Genomic DNA, 27,238 nt, shown 5'->3' on the forward strand with positions numbered 1-27,238 from the left:
TGGTGGATTCCCCCACTTTGGAAAGTTTTAAGTCTCAGCTCAACAGGGTGCTAAGACATCTCAGATAAACAATAGTATTAGAAAGGTTGGACAAGATGATCCCTGAGGTTCCTTCCAAGCTGACATTCTATGATTTCTGTCTGCATATTCCATTGTGTTAGGAATTTTTATAGAGCATCATCTCTTATTTCCATATATCTGGGCACTTTTAGATCTAATAAATCCTACCTGTCACCAGGAACTTTATTTTAAAAATACACTGATCCAATGGCTAACAGTTACCAGAAGGGACAGCTCGCTTGTGCCAGGACTAGCATTTGTCTAACTCCAAGAGCAGCTATTCATTTTAGTACAGTGTAAGTCACTCTCTGACCAGTCCTGTCTTTCTCCACTGACTGTGCAGGGCATTTTGGATAATTGATTTATGTGAGTAATTAATCCAGAAAAACACAGATGACCCAAATCCTACCTTACAAATTAAAGGTAAGCAACCTTAAGGATATTGTGTGATTTGAATTTATTGAGTTCTGTTTAGTATTTAACTCAGCACTAATATGCATAGGCATTACAGGTACCACCACCATGCACACTAACAGAATATGAAAATAGTACCATTTTTCATGTGCATATGATGGCAGTATTCACCACAATTTATTTAATATTGAATTAGAAGCATCAAGCTATGGAAAAAATGCCAACTATTATACTTCAGTTGCTTTCAGGATACTATTTTAGTGTCATGTTTCATAGGAAAACCATTCTCTATTATTCATCTGACATTTAGAGCTTTTTTTAATGTTCTTTCCTAGGAATATAAAGACTTAATCACAAATGACAGGTTTTAAGAGGACTTTATTAAATCTGACAAGTAACTAATTGAGCTGTGTGCAATTAAAAAAAAAACCTGAAAATTGAGCATTCAACAGACGATTGTTCACTGATAGCACTTTTTTTTTTTAATTCTGCATTTTTACAGATCTACAGTTTTGCAGATTCAGTGTCTGAGTAATACATTATTCTTCCTGGTTTACGCCCACACTTCAAGAGATTACTGCAGTGTGGCAAATGTCACATTGCTTTTCCTGGTAGAAGAGCCACAGGAGCCACTGATATACAAAAAAAGCTAGCCCTGCCCATACACTTTCCTACGTGAAAATATTTGTGTCAGACAGTCTCACAATTTTATTCCTTTTTCACTTACAACTTAAATTGCTATACAGATACAGCAGTTTTTTATGCAGAGAAAACTGCACTTTGTAGAGATCTCTTCCTGCTCTGTAGTAGAGTTCAGTAGGGTAGTACTTGTGTATAGGATGTTTTAAGCTTTCCCTTCAGACATACAAAAATAGTTTTGTTTAGATACTCCCTCTGCTGCAGATTTTAAAAACATATTTAGAAAAATGCATTGTATGCTTTATCTTGGAAGTTCAGTAACAGATCTGTTCTAATTGACTTGATATTTACATTCCTAATGGGACATGTAAATGTCACTGAAGTACTGTTCTCTGTTTCCTAGAGAAATTTCCTAAAATTCCTTTTAAGATATGGGATGGGATAAGAGTTTATTGGGGTTTTGTCCTCATATTTACTACTGAATATCAGTTTCTTCTTTAAGTTTTCACAAAGAGTATTTTTTCCAGTTGGGCACAACTTACCTCAGAGGGTTCATTTCCTCACAAATAACTGTACCAAGCATGCTGAAAAGTACAATATAAATTTTATATATAAATATAAATTTTGCTTTGCTTTTCTTTTCTTTTCATTCCACTACTGCTGGATGTTATTGGCATCCCCCAGGTTCAGTGAACTCAGTCAGTAGCATATTCAGTCTGAGCCTTCTTCTCTGTTTTTCAGATGGGACACTTCTTCCTGTTCTTGCCAAAGGAGACATCTCTAGATGGCTCTGAGCCTTTCACTTGGATTTAAGTAAGTCTTCCCATTCAGCAGTGGACTCAGTACTTTTAGGAATTGCTGGAAACATTGACTGCATTTTAGTTTGGAATTCTTTCATCTATAAAAGAGAATAAAAATTTAAATTGGTTAACTGTAAATAAGGAACAAATAAAGTAGCACCAGTAACCCCAGGCTTATCCAGCAAAATAAGCTGTGTGAAAGATAAAGAAGGGGTAAAAATACTTCAAAAATAACAGAAAATCAAGACCTTCCCTCTGATTATGTTAGTTCAATTAACAAAGTGAAGGAAAGTATGAAGGGACCCACAACAGTACCACCTGCTAAAGCACAACACCGGGGCATCTAATTTGAACCATTTGCCTGAATGATTCACTAGTGTTATATGAACTACTATATACACACATACATGCTTAAAATGTTTTTTTTTTTCTGCCCATATTTTGACTTTAGTGCTTTTTAATATGCTTGTAATGGATTAAAGGCCCAAAATGTCTGTTCAAGGATTTTAAAACAAGGGTTAAAGGAAAAATACTGGTCAACTCTGACAATATAGGTTTATCCCGTATGGATACAGGTGAAACTAAGTCTTGTTCAAATGGATACATCAGTAGGAAGGAAAGCAAGATTCATAATGATATGTAGGACCAAGCTTTCTTTCACTGTTGTTACATTAAAATGCTGTGAAAGAGAAAATTGGCCAGTTTCATATTCTGTATATCAGTATATTAATGCCAATTGCCAAATCTGTATTTATGATAAACATTTTATCACCAATGTCTGATCACTAGTTCTGACAGGCCAGAATGGAAATTTAATTTATTTAAAAATAACTTATGTTGAAGATAATATTTAGATTTAGAGGGTTTCTTTTTTCCAAACTCTTTACCTATATTCTTACATATTTTTATATTTATTATATTTATATATATTTTAAGGGATAGACATGGAAAATCAAATAAGTGAAAATCCTTTCACAGAAACATCAGGATGTACAGGGGAAGATTTGGGCTGCTATTTTTAGGAAGTTGTACAGAATCTGATATTCACACAGAGAAGACAGGATGTGGTATTGAAGCACTGAATGCAATGACCTCTTGAAGACCAAATTCTGTCTCAGGGAGTATGTCCCACAGGGAGGTTCTAGGAAATCTAGATATTCTAAACAGCCACATCTTCTGTGCCTATACTTTTGAGTGTTGTGGATCATCAGTTCTTTTTACAAATATCTCTGGGCCATTTTCTGTTCAAGTCTTTCTGCCTATGAGTAATTCTGACAACCAGTACTTCTTTATAGAAATGTTGCAACGCTATTACTCAAGTTTCAACTGATACAAAGAATGAAACAATTTACAAAGAAATTGCCAATTCTTTACTAAGACAATAACTAACTATGATGGATGACAGCATTTTAGATCTCAAGTGTGTAAAAATGCCTGGGTACTGCTAATGAAACAAAAATATGTGTTATATAAAGTAGAAGAAAAAATTCAGAACCAAATTATCCTTTGTATTGTCCTGATTGTGTTCTCACATAAAAACTAATTCACTGTCTGCTTTATATATTCTAATCAGATAGCTGTTTTGATTAATTGCTCAATCTGTTTTTTTAAAAATCTTGGCAATCATCCAGAATTGTTCCTAAGCTAATATTTTTGCTTCTTATTTAAAACTGAAAAGGTCTCATAGACAGCTAGGATTTCCAAGAATAATAAACACCGCTATCAGAGCTGACGTGAGAGAACAGCCCAAATTACATTACACAATTCCTGACAATTAAATACAAGTATTTACTGTAGGAAATGCTTCAGGAGCTTTGGCTTAGCTGTTGTTTCCAGTCCTCTGCAATTAAATTACCTCAGTTCTCTGTTGTGCAGAAAGTATTCAATTTACTTAATAGTTTTTACTTCCCAAAGAGTGAACCAACTCTTCTACTCTTTCACTTCACCCAAAGTATTACTTGGGGGTGTGTTTGGTAATGCAGAAAAAGTCAGATCTTGATGTGATATCAACTGCTCAGTTGGTGTAAGTAGAAATGAAACATTTCATAACAGCTGATGATCTGGTGCAGTGTGAGGTTTTTTACTTCTAAATTTCTTTTAGTATCAAACTCAAATGACACAAACTCAAAGGGCCTACAAGATACCTCTGTTACTCCACTGAAGACACAAAAAACAAAAGGTGAGCTAAAATCAATTATATAAAGCCTTCAAAAAGAGGATGATGAATGAGGGAGCCATGCACTAGAAGGCAGTGCTTCCTCATCACTAACACCTTCCTTACAACTAATAACACACCAAACCCTAGCCCTCAGATGCAGAAAGCAGTCTTGTCTGGGAAATAAACCATTAAAGCTCCGATCTGAAAGAAAACATTGAATTTATTTAAAAAGCACTAAAACACTGCTAACAGATGCAGATTTAAGAATATTCAGATTTTTCTCTCCTTAGAACACTTACTTATGTTCTGCAGATAAAAGCAACTCATTTCCTGGAAAAGCAATTTTTCTGTAGCACATGGACCAAATCTGAAATATTCAACATCTTTCTTTTGCTTCTAAGACTCCCTAAGAAATTTCCTCATCATTGCCTTCTCAGATTTTGATGCTTATTCGTAAAACAACTTCTCAACTGATGCCAGACTTGATGTCTCATTTACCACTTCTTCTTTTGCCAGAATCTATTCCCTTTTCCACAAGCTCCCTCTGCACAAGAACAGGTTTTCATTGCAATTCACAACTCTGACCATGTTTTATAGTTTTCCATAGATTTTCTTCCTTAGTGACTCCTGGACAGCGAGCTATTTAAATAAACCATAATGCCAGGCTGATCAGCACTGTGAGTTGTCTTCTCAACAATATGCTTTAGGTTCTCAGCTATTGGAGAAGGACATGTTCTACAGTGACTGGCATGAGCCTCACCAACACTTAATGTCTACACAGGATGTCTAAATGAGGCCAATTTCCTCACAATACAAATGTCACAGCTAGAAGTTTTCATTTCTATACAGCTTTAAAAATACTGTATCATATTATTTCTCCACACAACAGTTTTTGAGTTCTCATTTTATAATACATTAAGCAACATAATTAGTACTAGCCACAGACTTGTATTTTACGTCTCCCTCTCCTCCCAGAAAGAAAATGTAATACACTATTTTCATTAGGGCTTTGATCTGGTCTTGTAAGGTACATCCCTTTTCCCTTCAATTCCACTAATAACACCAGTTCCTGCATTTTTCCTCCATTTCCACATTTGTACTTGTTGATATCCTGAAAGTACTTCCAAATCTTACCCACTGCCCTCCCTGCACCCAAGAGCTCCTCTAAAGCCACTTGTCATAGTGCCAAAAAGCATGGAGAAGACTTTGAAAAGCAACTATTCTCTGGTGTAATGGAACCAGCTTATACACACATAAATAACCATGGAAATTGTATCCCTAATTTCCTATCCCATCTGTCCCAGTGTCAATGCCTGCTTATGAGCCTTTTCAATATCAAATTTTAGGCTGCAACTTCTTTTAGTCAGAGACTATCAGCTGAATATCCTGGACCCCTGACTGGCTGAACTCTGTATAATACATTTATATATTTAGGACTAAATTTGGCCTCCAAAGTAAATCCCACTAGCCTCAGGGATGTTCTTGCTTTCATTTCATTGGCACTATCATACCGGCTCCAGTTCAACTTAAAAGGATCCTTGTAGTGAAGGTAAAATTGGTTCACATAACAGGTAAATCAGCTGTTGTTCAACAACTTGGGCTCACCAGCTCCTGCAGTGTGGTGAGCTCCTTCTGAAGATGATGAGACTAGATTTATGTTCCATTAATACTGCATACTTCACATGCAAGAATAGGGACCTTGTCTTTACCTGCACACTTCTTAATGAGGGAGATGCTGCAATTAGGAATCTATGTCTTGCCTTTTCTTTTTAGTAGAATCTATGTCTTGCCTTGCCTTTTCTTTTTAGTAGACGTGCCACTCAGGAGGTTTCTTCTCCTCTCTCCCTCCCTGGAAATCTCCTCTTTTTTCCTGCAGATTCCACACTACCCATACCAGTGGTCTCAAATCAAAAGGCATTTAATTATGAAATCTAATGTGCTATGTACTAAGTACTGGAATGTTTTCAAATAATTCACTGATAGGGCTGCCTCTTTATTATTGTCAGCCATACTGACACTGGGGTACTTGGTTCAACTGTGATAATGACTTCAATTAATAGTGCAGTAAACCGAGCACTAAAAGCTGAATGTATTTTACCTCTTTCTGCTGCCTTCAGTATCACAGGCCACTCTCTCCACTGCTGCTTCTGAACCTAGTGGTACATGAATGATTTGTAATACCATTTCTTGATTTAACGTTCCAGCATGCTCTGTTCCTGAAGGCAACTCTCTGAAGTGAATTTCACTCAAATGAATTTTACTTTTTTTTTTAATCACAGATATTGCAAAGCTTGATGCTGTTTTTTTCTGCCAAATAAATTACAGTAACTGTTCCACCTCTGTCAGGCTTCTTTTTAAAGGGTATCATCTACCTTACTGCATTAAATAATCTGTAATAGCTACAGATCACTGCTATTTTCTTCTCTTAACCTAATGATCCTGCCTCAGGTAGCAAAAATATGGGGACCTAAAAGCATCTTCCATTTAATAATCTCTTTTTAATGTACATCGTTGACAGAATGTCACACAAAAATTGGAATAACGCTATTACTGAGAGCACTTACGTAGCTGCTCATATTAAAATGAATGGAAGAGGGGCTAAAAGAGTCTGTTTGAATCCTAGAATGAAAGTTTTACAAAGAAATTTTCGCTTTACTGTCTGACATTCATAATAGGCCAACCTAGATTCTAGGAATTATTATTAGATTCCTATTTAAGTACTCGTGCTGGCATGAACTCCTTACATTAGCTTCCAAGTGAAATGAGGTTAGATGCCCTGAGCTGAAATATTGACGAGCACCAGAATACAGTATGTACACATCTTGTGTTCTCCTCAGCCACCTGAGGAGAGCCACTCTCCTGAGCCACCTTTATTTCACAAAGCAAGAAGATAAGATGGGCTGCCCTGGATTTAAGAGCATCAGAGAGCATTGTTCTCGCCACCTTTTCCCAAATCTTCAAATGATTGCTGTTGCCCTTGTTAGCAAATGATTACTGAGGTCTGCATACAGAAATTTATTTGTAGAAAACAGCAGGTGCTGAGCCCTCACAGAGCCCTTATGGAAAGCAGAGCAGGCAGTCTGCAGCTGGAGGTGATTCTCCAGCTCTCAGTGTAAAAGGAGGCACTCGCTGCGTGTCACCCTGTGCCACTTTGCATGCTGACCTCTAAAACAAGCATGGGAAATGGAGCTTTGGTTCATATTCTTAGATGTTATGCTTCATTGGCAAAGGCATTATGAATGTTCAGATCATTCAGAACTACAGGTCTACAAAAGTGGCCCTTGGAGAGTCGACAGGGTTTCTCCTGTGTCAGGCTTGCATAGAGAATTGAAGCCACAGAATGTTGTTAAGTCACCTGGAGAAGCCAAGAGCTCATATTAACCCCCTGTCCCATGAAGACTTACACACATCCTTAACCTTACACAGTGTTGATTTCTCTTTTTGAAATCAGAGGGCCATTTACAATGCCTAAAATTAAACATATAGACATATTTTTCAAAAAACCTACCCCTATAAATCTTGGGTAATTGGGTAAAACATATCCTATGCTATATAAAAGAAAAAAAACCATGAAAATAACCAAAATGAAATTTACAGGGAGATGGGTAGAAGATCATCACTGTTTAGAACAAAGCTGCCAAAGTTTCCAAACCAATATATGTATGCAGTAGCTTCCCACAGCTATTGCATATTCTGTCTCAAATTACTGGTGAACTTCTGATAGCTGTCAAGTCACAAGGGTCAGGCTGTCTCTTTTCCAATGACTGTGTCACATGAAGAGATAAAACACATGTAATACTTTCCTCATTACTTTTCCAAGTGTGCAGCAACCGTGTTACTTACTCATAAGAGAATGCATATCACAAACATCTTTTACTAGCCCCACTCTTGTCTGGTTTAATTTCTGTGTGAATGTCACTTAGCTCCCAAAAGTGGAATTGTTAACTGGTAGCCTGAAAGTGTCTTTTTATACATCTGTCATAAAAGGAAGAAGAAGCTATTATAGTAGAAAAGCCTAAAGAAAACAAGTCTGTTCTGGTTTAAGGCTAGATTATTTTGAATACAACAACAAAAAAACCCAAACAAAAACAAACAAACAAACAAACAAAAAAAACCAACAACAACAAAAAAAACCACAATGAACTGATTAGGTAATTATGATCAATGGAAAATAGAGCTATTAATCCTATATATACACCAGACAGTGATTTTGTAAACCACCGTCTGGAAAAAAAAACTTGCTTAGGTTCAGAGATACAGGAGTATCTTTCAAAATTTTATACATTTCTGTGTTGATCTTTTTGAAATAAAATGTCAGGGACTTAAGTTTTTCTAGTATGTGGTATCTCAAAGTAGATTAAGTCAGTGTCTCTTTCCCAAGCCTATTCTCACTGATTTCAGTGATGCTGCATTGGGGTTCAAAATAAAATTAATGGTACAAAGTTTGGAATATTTCATCTTGTTGCAAAAGGCTGTCGTGCAATGCAGAAAAATGGAGTGAAATACTTTTGAAATTGCTGAAGAACATGCCATTTATTTCTGCAGAATCTTACTTTCAAATCTTGGAGCCTGGAAAGGACATACACATAATTGGTCTATTATCATGTATCAGCCATTGCCTTAGTCAGCCTGGAAAATTTGAAAAATTCATATTAATGTAACTTGAAATTTAAAATAGTGATGTATCTAAATGAATAAAAAACGTTGGTTAGTGGATGCAAAATCTCAGGATGAGAGTCCCACAACTCCATATGCTCTTCTGTGTTGTAATTTGGATTTCTGAATCACAGTAAGAACATGAATTATCTGCAAGCATGCAGTTCCTGAAAAAGGCAGCCTGAGTAATTTTCTTCCTCTGCATGTCCAGGAATTCAGACTGTGTATCATCCACAAGCGAGATCCATGGATGGGAAAAGAGCCAGCATAAAACCCAAACTCTTCAGTGATGCATAAGCTTTGATGTCGTGACCAGGCCTGAATTCCACAGAGAAAACCTGCCAGAGCCTGTGTGACCCCCGGAGCCAGGGGTGGCAGGGATGATGCCTCCAGGCAAGCAGAGCAGTTGGGGTCTTGGAGCAGAGAAGGGTAAGACAAGCACGGCCAAACCATCACACCTAACAATGCACAAGAAGATCCCGTGTGACTAAGATGTACCATGAACAACTCACACCTGTCAGGTAAGTTTTTCTGGGATGCTAGTTGTTGTACACACGGAGTTCACAGTTATGTGCAGGAAGGAAGTGGAGCAAGCCACTCACTCATCCACTCCAGGGTGATGTGGAACCATTCCACAGAGGCAAGTTCAGACCAAAGGCTGAACACTGTTTTCTTCTTTCCAGCTTTTTAACAGGCTGGCAGCAGCCAACAGCTAGAAGCCTCTTCCAAGACACATCAGAGTAATTCCTCAAGACAGCTACAGTTACAGCCTTGCCATATTCTTGAAATAACTTACAGCTGTCATATTCATAAAGCAGATGTAGCAGCTTTCCAGTAGGAAAACTATGATCTTATTCCTTGAATAAGGTTTCTGCCTTATCAATTATACGGTGAAGTTCATAGGCTATTTTTTTTTCTTTAATTATTAGTTAAAATACTAGAAGTACATACGTGCGGGGACAAGTCTTCTCCACATTCAATTAATATAAGCAATATAAGCAGTACAGGAAAATGCTCTATAAACAGGAGGAGGAAGTGCCAACTTGGACTCCATCTTCTTTTTAAGAGCTTGAATTTAAATAAGTATTGAGGAAATGAAGGAACATGAAAAAAACTGGGCAGATTTGATTTATATTGAAATATATGATAATGAAGTAGCAAAGAAAATACATGTTTTTATTATGCAATCAAATATAAGCATGATAAGGAATAGAAACTCCGTTAATACTTAGGTGAGAATTAAATACAACTAAAATTTAAACCTAACAATAAAAATCTAGGAAAGATTCTAGGATTATTGGGTGAGATAAACTGCTTTTATAGCAACATTTGTTCACTATGAAATAGCATAAAAATTTTCAGCCACTTCAATATGCTTGTACTGTGTTGAGATCTGTAGATCTTTGTACTATTTAAAGGTGCCCAAACCAGTAATATTTTAAGACTGTGTCTCCATGTTCTCATTTTATCTTTTATATTAATTAAACCTTAAAGCCAGTACTCTTTTCTATTTATATTGTATTTGTGACTTTATTCTCACAAAATTATAGATCAAATCTCTCCTGAAATAAGCACGGGAATACTATTTTTATGCTTAAAATGGTGACTTAGATGTTAGGTTTCCTCTAGAGAAAAGCAGCCTGCCTAGGAAATGTCCTTACCAACAAAACCATGGCAAGTATATATTCTCTGTGCTGCTTTTAATTGTTTTAGATATCTCTTCACAGCTGTGCAGTTGTTTCAGAGAGTTAATATTTTAAAGGTTAAGATCAATGAAAAACAGGATATTTCATTAGGAGTCACTATAAAAATGATAAACTAATATTTTATAACCATATTAGTCACAAATTACTAGGCAATTCCTCTCACTGTTTTCCCAGCTTTCCAAGGAACAGATGTGGAAGCAATAATCAGAATATCACAAACCTACATATGAGTCATCCTGGCCTGTTTCCTGTGGGAGAAAGAATGCTTTTATTTCTAAGGAAATAAAACCTAATTTACTGAGGGCATGAAGATCAAAAGAGCTCTTAAAGCATAATTTATCTTGTTTGTTAAATGTTGCATGCTTCAGTCTACGAGGGTTGAGGGTATTGTTCTGCTTTTAAAAGAAGGTGCATAATAGCTAATTGTTAAAATAAAAAATAGGCTTTCATAAGCATGTTTTAATACCTGTCAAGTACTCTATAGCTGCAAGTTTAATTAAAAACAGAAACCTGCTTATTTAAAATAAGGGTTTAAAGCTCAACCATCAGCTCTAGCAAACTGTGAAGCTTAACATTGTTCCAAGCAACAAAAAGGTGTGGTGTATCATACCAGTAGAGTAGGCAAATGAAAACAAAAAGGTTCAGTTTTTTGAAACTTTTCCTGAAAATACTTTTTCCTTAAATTACCTTAAAACCATTCATTATTGTAAAAAATATTTTTGTATTTTTTACTTTTAAATCTCTCTACTGAGTGAAACACCATTCTCCAGTTAAAAATCTAAAACTTCATTGAGCATTTCATATGGAGAATGCTGAGATAAGATGTTTCAACTACTATTCAACTTTAAAAACAATTAAATGATAAATCGGCTAAACCTATTGTTTTTCTACAAAATTACTTCAATACCTCAGTGTTTTGCATCAGAGAACTGTCAGCCCACCACACCAGGAATGGGCAGCTACAGCTTTATGAGGCTGAAAGCCTGTAAGATAATGCCATGCCATGGAAGTTGTTAAATAGCAAATATATATACTCGTTTAAAAGTTGCCATTTCGCTTGAAGCCAGATGTCCTATTTTGTGAAATGCCTCAGAGGGAAAGGCTGTGGGTGTTTCTGGATGAGCCCAAGGTTCAGATCAGGAGTGCTCCATCGCCCAGTTATGTGTGCTTACTGGGCATGAGTTTGTGTACTGTTAAACAGTCTCAAAATGCATGAACTGGGTTTCTTTAGGGCAACACAAAACTCAAGAAGCATTCTAAGAGCAAATATTACATATTCCAGTTGCAAACAGTCATTCAAGCCATGGGGCAAGGCCAGAGTCAGTCTGAATTTTAAAAATCCCCTGGAATGACCGGAGATCTCGGGTCCTCAGCCCCCATTTGTTTCACTCTGCTGGTCAATGATACTTGCCAGTACAGACAGAGTTTGTACATCTGAAAATAATCAAAGGTGGACTGACTTTAAACATTTTCCTAAGAGATTGCAGGAAGCAAGATTTGAAAGTCTGATTAGTACTGACGGTTATTTTCTGCAAGAGGTACAATATAAAACTAGATAACCACTATCACCTAGGTGCTGAAAACAAAGATTTCTCTTTTACATTAATGAAAAATTATGATTATCAAACCCAAGTCCTCACTGGTCCATCACTTCTCAGTTTAGGACTAGGAGCTGACTGGAATTTATTGTGGTTTATTACTTACCAGCCTCTCCTCAAATTACAACAGCAGTAACTGCAGTCAGGGGACATTAACAACCCATCCTGAGACTGAACAAAATCTTTTATATCCCTTACCAAGATATAAAGATCAGTTACTTACTATATCACCCCTGGGTTTTCATACTGCCATTTTAAAAAAAGCAGTAGACTGTAAAGCTACGGGGAACCACCTTTAACAACAGAGACGTTTAAGAGCTGGAAGTAGGTACTGTCACAGAACTGTTTTAAGAAGCAACAAACCACAAAGATTCAGTAAAGTTCTAGTATCACAAAAGCTGGCCCATCACCCTAGTGTCTGGAACAGATTTTAACAACTACTCACTTATACAGCAAACACAGGTTGTCTCAGAAAGTGTAAGGAACTGTGGGTTCAGTTCCCTTCTACAACACAAACTGCTGAGCAGTAGTGATGCTGCTTCAGAATGATGGACACAGATTAATTACAGCAATTACAACTCATCAAGGAAATATCGTTCCAGTTTGCTCTTGTTTCATCTCTGAGTTAGTAAGTGTGGTAATTTAAACAGTCACAAAGTAACATGTATTTTTATCAGTCCCATAGATAATTTATTCTCATAGGAGACAGGTCCCTGAACATTACAAATCACAGCATTTTGGGCAAAGTGAAGGCACTCTCCTGGGCTCTAACGCTCCTGCACAAACCCTTGTTTAAAGATCCAGGTCATTACAAGACTATTAAACCACTCCTTCTGTCCGGGTGAGGAATAAAGAGGCTCTTTCCCGCCAGGCTGTGCCTGTGCTGCTGCTCCTGCTGACACCAGCAGCGGTCACTGCAGTGCAGCAGAGACACCTCCAGCTTCCCCAGGCAAACCTAAACCGGAGCACAGCCTGTCCTGCCCTGGGGCATGTACCACATCAACGCTTGGCAGGTTTGGTTTTTTTATGTCCTTCTAGAAACCAGAAACCATAGCAGCACCTTGCTGTTCTAGTTCTACTCTTTCAGGTGATTGGACATGCTCACCATCTCCTCCCACAGATAAAGGCAATGATCACCTCAGATTTATGGCAAGTATGCTGACAGAAGGATTAGGACAATTCTGCCAGACCACAACAGGATGCTGGGCTGCATCAACAAGGGCATCACCAGCAGAGATAAAGATCTACTCGGTGCTTGTCAAGACCACACCTGGAGTATTGTGTTCAGTTTTGGTCCCTGCTGTAAAAAAAGGGATGCAGACAGGCTGGAATGGGTCCAGAGAACAGCCCTGAGGATGATCACAATACTAGAGCACCTGCCATATGAGGAGAGGCTGAGAAAACTGTGTGTGCTCAGCCTTGACAAGAGAAGACTTAAGGGAGACCTTATTAATGATGTTCCAGTAGTTAAAGGGGCTCTGCAGAGAAGATGGAGACTCCCTGTTTACAAGGAGTCACTTGTACAAGACAAGGGACAATGGGCAAAAGTTGCTCCTGGGGAGATTCTGATTGAACAAAAGAGGAAAATTTTTCACTGAGAACAGTCAGACATTGGAATGGTCTCCCAGGGAAGTGGTGGATTCCCCCACTTTGGAAAGTTCTAAGACTCAGCCTGACAGGGTGCTCATATAAACAATAATATTAGAAAGGTTGGACAAGATGATCCTTGAGGTCCTTTCCAACCTGACAATCTATGATTCTGTGATTAGACAATACTTAGCAGCTCAGGTGTACTTGACTGGGAACTCTCCTCTGAACTCTGGAAGTGAAGGTCAGTCCTTTATTTGCTCAAATCCCACCAAGACACTCACATGGACAGAGCTGGCAGTGGATTTGGGAGTGCACCAGAGTTAATGTGTTTGTGTATATCTGTGTATGTACACACAGACACACGTGTATATATATATATATATATATATATAATGTTATCTGTCAGTAATATTACCAATATTACTAAGAGCTCTTAAACAAATGAAGCTGCTGCCCAGCAGGGCCAGATCACTAACGAGCAGCTCCCAAAGGCAGCTGGTTCCTGTTAGCAGCAGTAAGGTGAAGAGGCTGGACAGAACCTCTCCTTCAATTTGTCCAGCTGCCAAAGCTTTAGTTAATAAATTCACACCAATTGCTGGCATCAGAACAAGTTAAGTCTCCCTTCAGGTCAGGTGTCCTACAGCACTTTTAGAGGCTGAAGTCTACCTTAAGTTTATACCTTTCAAATCTTGATACCTGATCCTAGGTTTGAAATTGTAACATCTAGAGGTATTGGGAACCCGCACCACTACCCGTACTACAGAGCGAGTGAACAACGCTGAAGACATCACGGTGTTCAACCATTCAGGTAAATTCATAAAAATCTCTTTTTAAAATGTTTAACTGAGATTTAAATGTTCATTTGAAAATGTTGTGCTTGATGTAAAATCTAGTCTTGCTTGGTCTGAAAAGCTTATGTGGAAAGAAACTTTTTTTCACTCAGTGATAATTTTATATATAAACAGTTTCATAATAATAAAATGTATTACTGTGGATATCTAATAACGATTAGATACAGCCCATGCAATTCTGCTCTTAAAAATCGGTATTTTAACTGCTGGTTGTTAATCTATGATCCCTGCTTACATGATAGCAATTCAGAATCCTCAAAAGTATCACAGTATTGCCCTGAAACTGGAAAATAAATGAACAGGCCCTTCCTTAGGCTTTTCTTAAAATGAGAATGTGTTTTAAAACCCAGAACTGATAATGTACCAGATGGCTTATAAGTTTAATTTCAGCTGTTCAGGAATATGATACTTAGGCACAACAGTCAGTATATGTTAATGTATGTTAAAGCAGAATGCAAAAAGTGACAACAATAATTTTAAAATATAATAAAAGATTACTTACTCTAGAAATATATTTTTAATGCTAATCAGCCTCTTTTCTTTGGTCAGAATATTTCATTTTTAACTTACTTCTGCTGTTGTACCTCCAGCAATTTTAAATATATGTATATTTGATTTTAACAGAGACAGTAAAATGGGAAAAAGAAATGGGTGACAGGAAATCTACAAATGCTAATTTTTGATTCTGTAATAACGAGTAGCGCTATTGTACATGTTTTCCATTCTGTAGTGAACAGTCTATAGTGAATGCAATAAGTGTGTCAGTGGAGAGCAGAGAGAGAGAACTGTTCAAAAGCACGTGCAGACACAGCCTCTTGGCAGAAATCTGCTTCCTTCAGTGTCTGCAGTTCTTACCGTGCATCGCAGTGAAACATAAGCATTCTGCAACTGAAACCAATACCAACAGGTATTTGCAGAAGCCTCTTAAAATCCAGTTTCCCCACCTCCTTTCACCGTGAACACAACACATAATATAATCAGGTGCAGCTTTCTGATTCAGTATGCCCAGTGAGTCCCTAAAATGCCCTGCAGTGTGCTGTATGCTTCTCACACAACAGCCACTGCTGCCAGGTTGCCAGAAGCCCCCATCAGACTGACATCTCCTGGGGCTTGGCCCTCTCAGGCTCTCATGGTTGTTTCCCATCAGGCAGGTTCAAGAAAAGCAGCCTCACAGAGTGGGTCTAGGCCACTACTCAAGGAAGTAAAAACTAAGCTTACTGACAAAATGTTAGTTGCAGACTAGGGTCAGATTCTGTTGTCATTCACCAGGATTAGTCTGACAGAAGGAAAATAAATGTGAAATAAGCCCTTTTTGATGATACAACTGATAGTAAACACTGTGGACTTCTGTAGTTCAGCATGCAGGGAGTATAAACTAATACTCCCTCTCTGCCATTCCACTGCAGTCTCACAAGGAGGACTTGTGAGGATGCCTCCCATGTCCTTCCCATTTCCTGCTGTGCTTTTTTGATGTTCTGTCTTCTTTTATTGGCTATTAAGAATCAGCATTGGAAAGTAATAAGGGATTGCATAGTGCTGTATGTTGGGACCCAAATCATGACCTACACAGGATACGTCAATAGTGTGACCAAGAAAGATACTAATGAGAAGAGCACTGGAATGAGGAGTAGTTTCTGCCTTTTAGTTGTGGGAGACAGTTTGCTGAACATACAATTTCCTATGGAAGGTATTTATTCCTAGTCCTAAAGAGGATGCAGACAGTTCTGCCAAACTTAGCTGCAGGGGACTCATTACTAGGGGCAAACAAAAATGCTTACATGAATTTCAGCGGTCACACTCAACACTATGAAACACTGGAACATAAGCAATTTACTAAAGATAGCTTTAGCCTCTTGGGACACACAGATGCTTCCCAAGTTTTTTTGCCTTGATGTGGCATGTCTACTGCACAGAAAAAAATCAATCTTCTGCCCCCTTGCCCCTTCTAGAAATGCACTAGAAAACAAGCTGGTTTCCTCTCAGTTTTTCTTATGTCCCCAGAGCCTTGATGCAAAAAACAGAACTCGGACAAATAAAAGGATTGCTTTAAAGATAGGATACACGCTTTAATTCAATAAGCAAAGGATATAGAAAGTTTGCAGCTACTATTTTTGTCTCTAAATTAGAACACTGGCTCTTCTGTGAAGAACCTGAAACATCTGTGCAAATAAATATAAACAGGAAAAAAATGTTCCTCCCTCAAAATTGTCTCCTCTAACAACATCCCTTTTTTTCCAGATGTAAGAATGCAGTCCCTGCGTGCACAAACTCTAGTTAGTCACTCTACAGCTGGTCAATGAAAGTGTGACTTACAGGCTGAATTAGTATAGAGATGCCACATCAAGATTCATTACCCAAGGCCAAACATTGGTATTTGAGGGGATCATACTTGCTACTCACACTGTGCACACCCAGAGCCTTCCAGATGGCAAAACTCAGCAATCCAACTCCACACCACGCATAGAGTGAGCCCCATCCTAGGGCTCGTAAGGCCAGTGATGAACCACTCTCTGGTAATGCAGCTGTAGAAGTAATCCCCTAGAACCAAAAATAAAGTGGTTAAGACAAAGTGAGGAATAAGTGAAAAAAAACAGATGAACTAAAAAGTTAACTTAATGAACTAGAATTTTTCCTTACTTGCCAGCTGTACTAGTATGGCCACAGAAAGTGTTACAGCTGCCAGCAGACCCAAAGAGCCAAGCATGTGGGAGGATGAGCTGCCTTTCCACCTGAAGCAGATTTCATGGTTGCCAGTACCAGCTGGGGAGAATTATTACCCAGCAATGCTGAACTCTTTTGTGTGCAGAAGACTCCAACACTGGGTTACCCCACCAGTCAAAATAAAAAACTGAACCAAAACCAGTCACCGCTGTACACCATTGATTTTGGTACTCTTTCCTGGGGAGCCCTATCAGTGAATTATTTGAAAGCATTCCAGCACTTAGTACATAGCACATTAACTTTCATAATTAAGTTAACGCCTTTTGTCAAGGTACTTGCAGGTAAACAATTAAAAAAGCCAGACTTTGAGAATGATTTAACTATTCCTGGAAACTCATTGAGGTACCATTGAGGTAAACAGTTTTGCAGCAGCATTCTTACTTAAATTTACAGGTGCGTAGTACAAGTAATTTTTGGTAACACGTCATGTATAATAATGATACAGGTGTAACTATGAATAACTACAGATGACTGCATCCTTCTTAAATGTTCAATGCCTAAATATTATTTTTATCCATGTCAAGGTGAAGCCATAGTTTTAACAGGTACTTGAAGCAAATACCAGCCAGCACTGCTGTTGAAAGAAGTAATGTCACTAGCCCTTAGGTTCTGGCAATTTATTCCTGCCAATGTAAAGGCACTAACACTAATACTCAGCTGGTGAGGTAAGACTGGTTAATTCTATGGTTTGTTTTTTTTTTTCTTGCATCACTTTTAGTCCAGATTAGTCCAAAGGCTTTTGATCCCCTTCACTGCATGACTGCAGTCACTGTGCTGTCACAAACTTGGGGAAAGATCCAAAGAAATGAGAATTGATGCTCAGTGTTGGGAAGAAATGACAGACCTATCCTTTCAGCATCTTTTGTCAGTTTTTATGTCAATGAAATAGCAGCATGCACATCAGAGTAGAAAAAGAGAACAAACAATACAGCCTGGGACAGACTTAAATAGTTTTACAGGGAAAAAAATACATTTTAGAGGGGAAGCTGTAGCATCACAGCATCATGGCTTCACGACTGCATTCAGACTTCCTGGGGTAGGTATGGGTGGAGGGCAGCTGTTGGCCTACAGCTCTCCATATGTATTTCTGAAAGATTAGATGAGGTAACTGGAGGAACCTGAGTAGGTTTCAGCTAGACAGAGGATATAACAGTGACTGGGAGACTACTTATGAGGGGCTGCAACTCTGAAGCAGCTCTAGAAATAATTATGAAGTTTTTATAAAAAGCAGGCAACAATGCTGAACCCATCCCCCTGCAGAGTCCACCAAGTGGCAGCACAGAAAACACTGCAGTCTTTGTACCTCTTATTTTTGTCAGAAACAAGAGCAGGTGGTTTTAATCACTCGTTAAGATACTGCTTCCTAGGAGTCTGAGATGAGATGTGTCCTAAATATACAAAATACTGTCACTTAGAAAAGCCACCCCAGGGCAAGAGAAACGGAGTCTTTGTTGTGACGATGTCCAACGCACAATGAAATCTGTTCTGTCCCAGGGCACAAATGCACATTGCAGCTACTGAGGGCATAAGCCACACACTGGCTGACACGAGTCAGCTCATACTGACTGGCTACCACTAACCAGCCATTCCCATCTCACCACATCCACTTTACTCCACGTATTTGGTATACAGCAGCTACAGTCTGTGTAGCCCGCAATGGCAGCAGGACAGACATAATCCACTGGCTCATAATGAGAAATCTCAGCAAGAAAGTTTGTTGGTTTTTTTCTTCACAAAGGATTGCTGATCAAGTCTTCACATGGAAGTGTAGATTTCAGATTAAAACTATTAAATAAACATCTACAATCCTTACTCAACAATCCTACTTACTTACTAGGTGTCCTGGGAAAAAAGCCTAATTATTGCTCAGAGGTAAACATAAATGTGTGTGGAAGCATACAAATATATCCAATAAAGAATAATTTCATTTATAGTCTGAAGTACTGAAAAGTGAAATTAACTTGCAGAAGCAATTTGTCTCCAAAACATGTCAAAGAGCTGCACTTGCCAGCACAAAAAGTATATTGTATTCTCCCTCTAAAAATAGCATTTAAAAAAAATTTAATAGTTCTCTTTCTTCTTTGATATAACTAAAGATATGTAGTGTCTATCATTATGGTATATGGTCAGTGAAAGAACACCATTTGTTTTCTTCATCTTGGCTCTGTATTTATTGAAATACTAAAATGATCCTTTGGTGGTTCTCAGCATGAACATTTTTTCTTAGGATTTAGCTGTAGGCACAGCTACCCAAGGACAAATACTCACTTGCAAAGGACACGAGGGAAATGTGTCAATCTTTATTTATGCTGATTTGGACATGCCAAAGTGGAAGCTGTTAACAAAACAGTGTTTGTAAGCATACACACACACACACACATATATATATATGCACACAGACATACACAGAACTCTTTAGTTGCATTATGACACCAGGTCCTATTATTTCCTTACCACAGATAATGAACTTTAATAACTCTTTCAGTAGACGTTGCTCTGAGTAGATATAGAAGACTATTATTTCTGACATTTTTCCTGCTTTCATAGTCTAACTGTATAAAACAACACACAGAAAAATTTTTCCCATTTGGAAGATACAAAATGGATAAAAATATCCTCTATGAAGAATCATTATCTGTGAAAATTGCTAGCAAAAAAACCCCACTCAAATGCTTGATTGCCCCAGAAAAAAAAAAGTGGTAAATGGAAACAATTGATCTGGGTTTAGTGACACCAGTCAAACAGTGTTCAGTCAGAGGCTGATTCCTCAGTGTATTAAGTACACAGATAAGGATTTCTGTAAACAACACGTTTTGTTACATGATTCAAGGCCAGGTTGGATGGGGCTTTGAACAACCTGGTCTGGTGGAATGTGTCCTTACCCATGCAAGGAGGTTGGAACTAGATGATATTTAAGGTCCCTTTGGCCCAAACCATCCCGTGAGCCTGTGATTATCAGATATGTTATTCAGGGCATCAAGAAAGCTGATCAATGAAATGCTACAAAATTTAAAAAGACAACAGAAACATGAGAAAAATGACAAAATAAAAGAATGTTTTTAAGAGAACTGAGCTTTATTCATGAGCCAATTATTCTATCCACAGATGGTTTTCTCTTCATTACCGCTTCTATTTTTTTTAACCATTTTGCTTTAAAAACTAAGCTATTAAACAATAACTGAGTCTTTCTTAAAAAATAGGCCACGAAAATATAAGGCAGAATTAACTGATCTGGTTACCAAAATACATGCTTCACATTTTTTTTTTTTTCTGGAGGCTATCAGCAGGAAGTGGGAGAAGGAGAAATTACATTGTTTTTTTCAGACACAGACCTCAACCCTGTAGCTGTCCCCTTGTGGATACAAGAGTGTGTCTGAAAGGAAGTAGTGTCTAAAATAAATGGTCTGCTCAACTGTTTTCCTTGATTGTGTTCATTGTTGTGTATGACATAACCCATTGTAAAATTAAACACCTGGATAAAAGCTGGTAAAACTGGACACTTAGCACAAGGAGGCTGCTGTGTATGAGCATTTCATTTTAACATGTCCCAGTCATTTCTTAGGGGAAGGTCTCTGCAGTGATTCATGAGTTTTGAGTCAATCTGGGCAGCAGTCCTACAAATGCTTACAATATTTACTTTACTATGGAAGAGATACAGTAGGGGCAACTTCAGCTTTATTCCTTGCCAGTAACACTGACACTACAAGAGTAAGGTTTCATACTGTTGATTCCTGGAAGTCTGAATGCTGTCATGAGGCCATGATGCTGTGATGCTACAGCTTCCCCTCTAAAATGTATTTTTTTCTCCTGTAAAACTATTTAAGTCTGTCCCAGGCTGTACTGTTTGTTCTGTTTCTACTCTGATGTGCATGCTGCTATTTCACTTACATAAAAACTGGCAAAAGATGGAAAAGATGCTGAAAGGATAGGTCTCTCATTTCTTCCCAACACTGAGCATCAATTCTCATTCCTTTGGATCTTTCCCCAAGTTTGTGACAGCACAGTAACTGCAGTCATGCAGTGAAGGGGATCAAAAGCCTAATCTGGACTAAAAGTGATGCAAGAAGAAAAAAAAAACCAAACATAGAATTAACCAGAATTATCTCACCAGCTGAGTAGCACCATCTGGGTAGTAGTAGTAGTGCAGGGATAAATTGCCAGAACCTAAGGGCTAGTGACATTACATCTTTCAACAGCAGTGCTGGCTGATGTTTGCTTCAAGTACCTGTTAAGACTATGGCTTCACCTTGACATGGATAAAAATAATATTTAGGCATTGAACGTTTAAGAAGGATGCAGTAATCTGTAGTTATTCATAATTACAGTTTTATACGTTTTTTATTATACATGACGTGTTATCAAAAATTACTTGCACTACACACCTGTAAATTTAAGAAAGAATGTTGCTGCAAAACTGTTTACCTCAATGGTACCTCAATATGTTTCTAGGAATAGTTAAGTCATTCTCAAAGCCTGGCTTTTTTAATTGTTTACCTGCAAGTACCTTGACAAAAAATCCCTTTACACTTTTATTTACCTTTTTTAAGTATTTAAGTTGAGGATGCAGGAATAACAGACTTTTGCTAGCAAACATTTAAGTAATTCATATTTACAGATAGTAGCAGCAGTGCCATTTCCAGCATATATGTTCTTGGATGTCAATGTAACATCACTCTCGATAAATGTCACACTTAACAGCAGGACACATCAGACACCCAAGAATATGTGCAAGCCACAAAAATGCAATACTGAGGAAAAACGAAATTAGAAAAAAAATTTTAAAAAGGAGGGAGAAAACTTCCTTATTGTAATAGATTTTTAGACTTCCATAGCTTGTGAAATAACTTCTCATGTTGTCTGTTTTGTCTGTTTCAGAAAAGAAATGTGCTTATTGTTGCTGAAAAGAAAGTGGAAGGATCTCATGCTCTTCGACCACAAAAGGAGATGGATTAACTGATCAGATCCAAAGGCTCTGATGGTAAGTGCATCATAAGAAATTATTTTTCTTCTCTTGATATTCATTGTAATTTATAGAATCACAGAACAGCTAGGGCTGGAAGGGACCTTAAAAGATCATCCAGTTCCAAGCCCCCTGCATGGGCATGGGCAGGGACACCTCCCACCAGACCAGGTTGCTCAAAGCCCCATCCAACCTGGCCTTGAACACTGCCAGGGAGGGGGCAGCCACAGCTTCACAGGGCAACCTGCTTGTTGTCACCAACCTCATAGTGAAGATTTTCCTCATAATATTTAATATTTTTAATTAAATCTCCCCTCTTCAAGTTTTAAACCGTTGCCCCTTTGTCTTTTTGCTACACACCTGTGCAAAAAGCCCTATACCCCAGCTGTCTTGTAGGGCCCATTCAGGTATTGGAAAGCCACTATAAGGTCACCTCAGAGCCTCCTCCAGGCTACACAACCCCGATTGAATTATTAATGAATAGAATTACTGAATTAACACCTTTAAATTAAACATGACTGATGAGTTCTCAGCTCCCTAAAAGCATCTGTAGTATATGTTGTATTTTAAGGGGTTGGTGAAGTTAAGACTGATCAATTTTAAGAACCTGTTTCTTACATTTTTGGCAGTAACAAAGCATTAGTGAGGAAAAAAGCATTCTCAATTAAATACACTGTATTTCAGATTAATAGAACAACACAGGATAATTGTTAGCTTTGCTTTTTAATTTTTTTCTTCAGAATGCTCTGGTGGCTCCTGTTGGTTTTTGCATGAGATCAGATTATTTTTGGCTATCAGATAACATAGTACCAAGTACAATAAGTACTACTGATTTCTCATTAGTCCCCTTACAATTTGGGGAAGGAGTGGAGAGCCTGAATGCTCACTAAATTAATTCTACTAAGATACTCTACAGTTTACAGACTTTCAACCCCCTCAGTCCCATCCTCACTGCAGTTACCTCACTTCCTGATTCTCTGTAGCACTGTGGGACCTCATGGTGATCTGGATCACTGAGGTGACAGTCTTGTGACACATCACAGAATCATACCAGATCATCCATTATATTCCATCATATAGCAGTAATATGATTCCAGCAAACAGTATAAGCTTTATGTATTTCAACTAATCTCAAGTACTAGAGTATTTAGCAGTGCCAACTCTGAACTGATTTTTAAATTCATCCTACCCTTGCTGACTTCAGTTAAGTCCAGTGCTCTTACCATTAACTTTGTACACCCAAGCTCCACATATACCAACATTTCAATGAAGCATTAGATGCATTCTTATTTCCTGAGTGCCACAACTAAAAAATAGTTTTAAAGGAACAAACCTTACTGAACCAGTCTGGATTCTTCTTTTTTGTCATGGCAAGTGTGGTGCCAAAACCTGCTATCATTCCTGCTGTAGCAACAGTACCTAGAAAAAGTCCACCTGCCAAGAAAAGTTTAAGAAAAAAAATTATGATTTTATTTCTCAAGGAGAGGGGAAAACAAACAACCCCCCACAAACCAAACCTGTTTTGAAAATAAAACCTAAAAAATTAAAATCTGTGAGCACATGCTGAAGGAAAGGCACAGCCTTCTTACAATGTTTTCATTAACAAAGAATGTTTTGAAATAGAGCATTTTGAAAACTAAAGTATATATGTTTTCAAGTGAGGCTACTTAAATTGTCTTGCTCTGTGGCTATATCCTTCCCCGAAGTGAAGATGTCATTTTTTTTGTTGTATCACTTATTTCAAGTGGCAACTTGAAAATCCCACCAGTACCTCCAAAGACCATTCCATAAGCAACACTTGTTCCTCAGGTTTTTTCATTTTACCTTCTAATGCTCTATTAAAAAAAAAAAAACAACAAACCAAACCACAAGAAAGTTACACTAGGAAACTTTTGTAAGATAGAAGGCATTCCTCAGTTCTCAGTTCTTTCAAATTGTTTCCAAAGTCACCTAGGGTCTCCTGATCCCTTCTGCTTCTTGCATCAAAGGTACACGTAGCCATACCTGCTCCACTTCTCGAGATAAAGGCTTGTTGCAGAGACTGCAGTGTGCAAAACCATCTGATTGTTAAAATTTAAAAATTGGGAGGTTACAGGTTCTTCCTTTACAACTATTGATACCCAACCTGTCTTCTGTTTCCTAATACCAGTTAGGTAATTTAAAACTGGCCTGAATAGGAAGGAGTAAACATGCTTATGCTAGGTCTCACTTTAAAAAAAAGTTAGATAAACTGTTACTGTGAGGGAGAAGTTTGCTGTAGTCATGTGAGTCTATAAGCACCTCTTCTGCCTGGGAGCAGGAAGACCTCAGGTGCTGTCCAAACTTTGCATGTCCACTGTGTTTTACATTTCAAAATCTACTACTCAACATTCCCCTGATTTCAGATATAATAATTGGTCTTAAATTACCTCAATTTACCTCAAGTACCTTAAATTACCTCCTCAAAGAGTGCACGGCCTCTTTGGGGGGGGTGGGAGGGGGAGGAAGGAAAGCACTGCATTGGGCGGGCACAGCTCGTGGCAACGGGGAACCGTGACCCTACATGAGGGTGCTCAGAGCCATCACTCCCATGTCTCTGCAGGGCGTTCCGCCCTCACACCGTGCCCGCTTTGACCGGACAGGCGGCGCTGGGACGGGGCGGCGGGGCGGGAGCGGGAGGAGGAGCGGCGGCCACGCTCCGCCAGGGGGCGCGGGGAGCCCGGGGAGCGGCACCAGCGAGCGGGGCTGTGCCGCCGGCTGAGGAGGGGGCTCTGGCCGTCCCCCGCCGCTCCCGGGTGTGCATGGCTGAGGTGAGCTTTGCGGTGCGTCTCCGCTCTTATCTATCCTCTGCCCCCTGTATGGGATCCACCCGCCAGGGCTGCTTGTGCGTTAGGGAAACTTTAAGGAATCCGCGGAGCTACCTGTAACTCCACGGGAGCCGCCTCTTTCCCAGCGGCAGGGCTGGGGGCGGCAGCCAGCGGGTCCGCGCCCAGCCCAAAGGGCCGAATTCCGTCGACCCTTTTCCGCCCCCATATGACTTTGGGACCCCGCTGCCGCCCCCACCTCTCCGCCCGGGCGGCCTTCGCGCCCGGGGCGCTGCGAAGCAAGAGACGAGGTGACCGCACGGCAGCTGCCGCCCCCGTCCTGTAGCGGGCTCAGTCCCCGCCCCCCCCCCGAGCTCCCCGGATCCCGGCCAGCAGTGCCAGGCCTGCCCCTACCCTGCCTCGTAGCCCCGTGTCCTGCCCCAGCACCACAGTGAAGCGCCTGAGGGGAGATGGGGGCGGCCAGCTCCGAGCGGGAGGGAAAATACCGTGCTGCTGGTACCGAACCCGTGCAGTGAGAGGAGAGGAGAAGGGGTCTGTCTGCACCTTTGATTAAGAAGAGCTTGTCCTGGGACGCCGCAGGGCTCCCGACCCCCCGGAGCAGGGCCGGCGCTTGCCCGGGGTCTAGCGGAGCCGCCCCGTCCTGGGCGTCCCTGCCGGCAGCCGCCCCCATGGCCAGGGCGCGGGAGGAGAAAGCGGCTGCGGGCCGCAACCCGGAAGGGAACGGAGCTGGGTCGAGGTACGCAGCCGCCCTTCCTTCTCCTCCTCCTCGGCTGTGCAGTCGGGTAGGGGGAGTCCGCCACGCCGAGCGGGTTTGCGGGACGCTGTTGCACGGCGGCGCCGGCGAAGGGGGCGGGGATCTTCTAGGATTTCGCTTACCCGGCGGCTGAGGCAGCGGTGGCTGCCCGGTGAACTGGGAGTGCTGGCGAGACCCGGTCCTGCTGTGGCCGAGGCCGGGCGGCGGGCGCGTCCCGGTACAGCGCGGCTTCCAGCGCTGGGGTTGTCCCTCCGTCGGCGCTGCCTCGGTGTGCCGGTGCCAGCCGGGCCGCCTGGGGCTGGAGAGGAGAGATGATCTATCTCTCCCCCCGAGAGTCCAAATCACGCAGAGGGAAAATTGGCAAAAGCTGTCAAAGCCTTTTGATTAAAGCAAGTCTTCTGTTGCAAGCTTGTAAGGGTGGGTTGTTGTTTTTTTTTTTATTAGGTCTGTGGGACAGAACGTCGTGGACTTAACTAAATAAACCTGGGGGAAGATACTTAACTTCCCATGAATTTTACTAAGGGATATCTTGGTGAATGGTTGCTGTAAAATGCATCTCTCTCTATTCTCCCAAATTCTCACTCTTCCCGAATTATTTAAATAATTCTTAATATACATTTAAATTCTGTCTGAATGGAATCATAAAGTAACACTAGAGCAGCCATACATTCAGTTATTCTTGTTCACTATTGCTGATGGATGCTACTTGCTGTATAGTTGTCACTATTGAATGTGTTTATATATCAAACTAACTGATCAAGATGCAGTACAGGCATGTAGAATACATTTTTATGCGTAACATTCAACACTTCAAGCAAATAGTGTAAATCTAAAACAAGAGCTGCTTCTCCCACTTCCTTCTTTGTATCCTTTCATCATCACTTACAGTCTATATCTAAGGGTCTAATTATAGGGACCTTGGTTGCTAGGCAAAAATTAGTATTTTGGGAAACTTCCTGTTCATGTTACTTTGGAAAACCAATCCAAAGCTATTTCCTAATAGTCCATGTACTGTGTCAGTTAAAATTTTACTCAGTTCAGAAGCAGTTATCACAAAAGAAGTAGGCATTGTCCTTGCTGTATAGCTGACCCGGCATCACTAGCTCAATGTTTCTAATCTGGACAGCACCTAACTGACTTCCATTCTTTGCTTCTTTGGAAAAAGCACCCCGAAATTTTGTGTGTTTTGGAATAGTGTTAGTGCTGTACTTCTTTGTTACTGACAAAAACAATAATAAAACTGCCTGGAAAAGCTTAGAAAAGGTCATCTTAGAATAACCGCACAGTGTCACTATTAAAAGAGGAAGTTACTTTTCATCTTCATACTGAATCATATGTGATTATAAAAAGTATTTAAATTTATTAGTATGCATAAAATTAAAACAGTGTACATGTATTTTTAATTGTAAATTGTGTCAAGAGCATCAGTGCATCTGCTAGAAGAATCCTTGAAATGTGAGAGGTAGCAACCTATTTTTTGTGTCTTTGATGATAAAATGCTAGATTTTCTTCTCAGGATAGTTTTTT

The 27,238-nt window shown here is 39.5% G+C and overlaps 1 protein-coding gene across 1 annotated transcript; it reads right to left on the reverse strand.

The window, feature by feature from the left end:
• Window positions 1-832: 832 nt before the first annotated feature.
• On the reverse strand, window positions 833-25,633 carry TMEM242 (transmembrane protein 242). The gene is made up of 4 exons (XM_071740636.1): window positions 25,501-25,633; window positions 23,487-23,587; window positions 16,873-17,010; window positions 833-2,011 (listed from the first exon to the last, which is right to left on the reverse strand). The coding sequence occupies exons 1-4, from the start codon at window positions 25,625-25,627 to the stop codon at window positions 1,913-1,915; spliced, it is 465 nt and encodes a 154-aa protein (XP_071596737.1). The 5' UTR covers window positions 25,628-25,633; the 3' UTR covers window positions 833-1,912.
• Window positions 25,634-27,238: the final 1,605 nt, after the last annotated feature.

The sequence above is a fragment of the Heliangelus exortis genome, chromosome 3 (genome assembly GCF_036169615.1).
Source record: "Heliangelus exortis chromosome 3, bHelExo1.hap1, whole genome shotgun sequence".
NCBI classification, from domain to species: Eukaryota; Metazoa; Chordata; class Aves; order Apodiformes; family Trochilidae; genus Heliangelus; species Heliangelus exortis.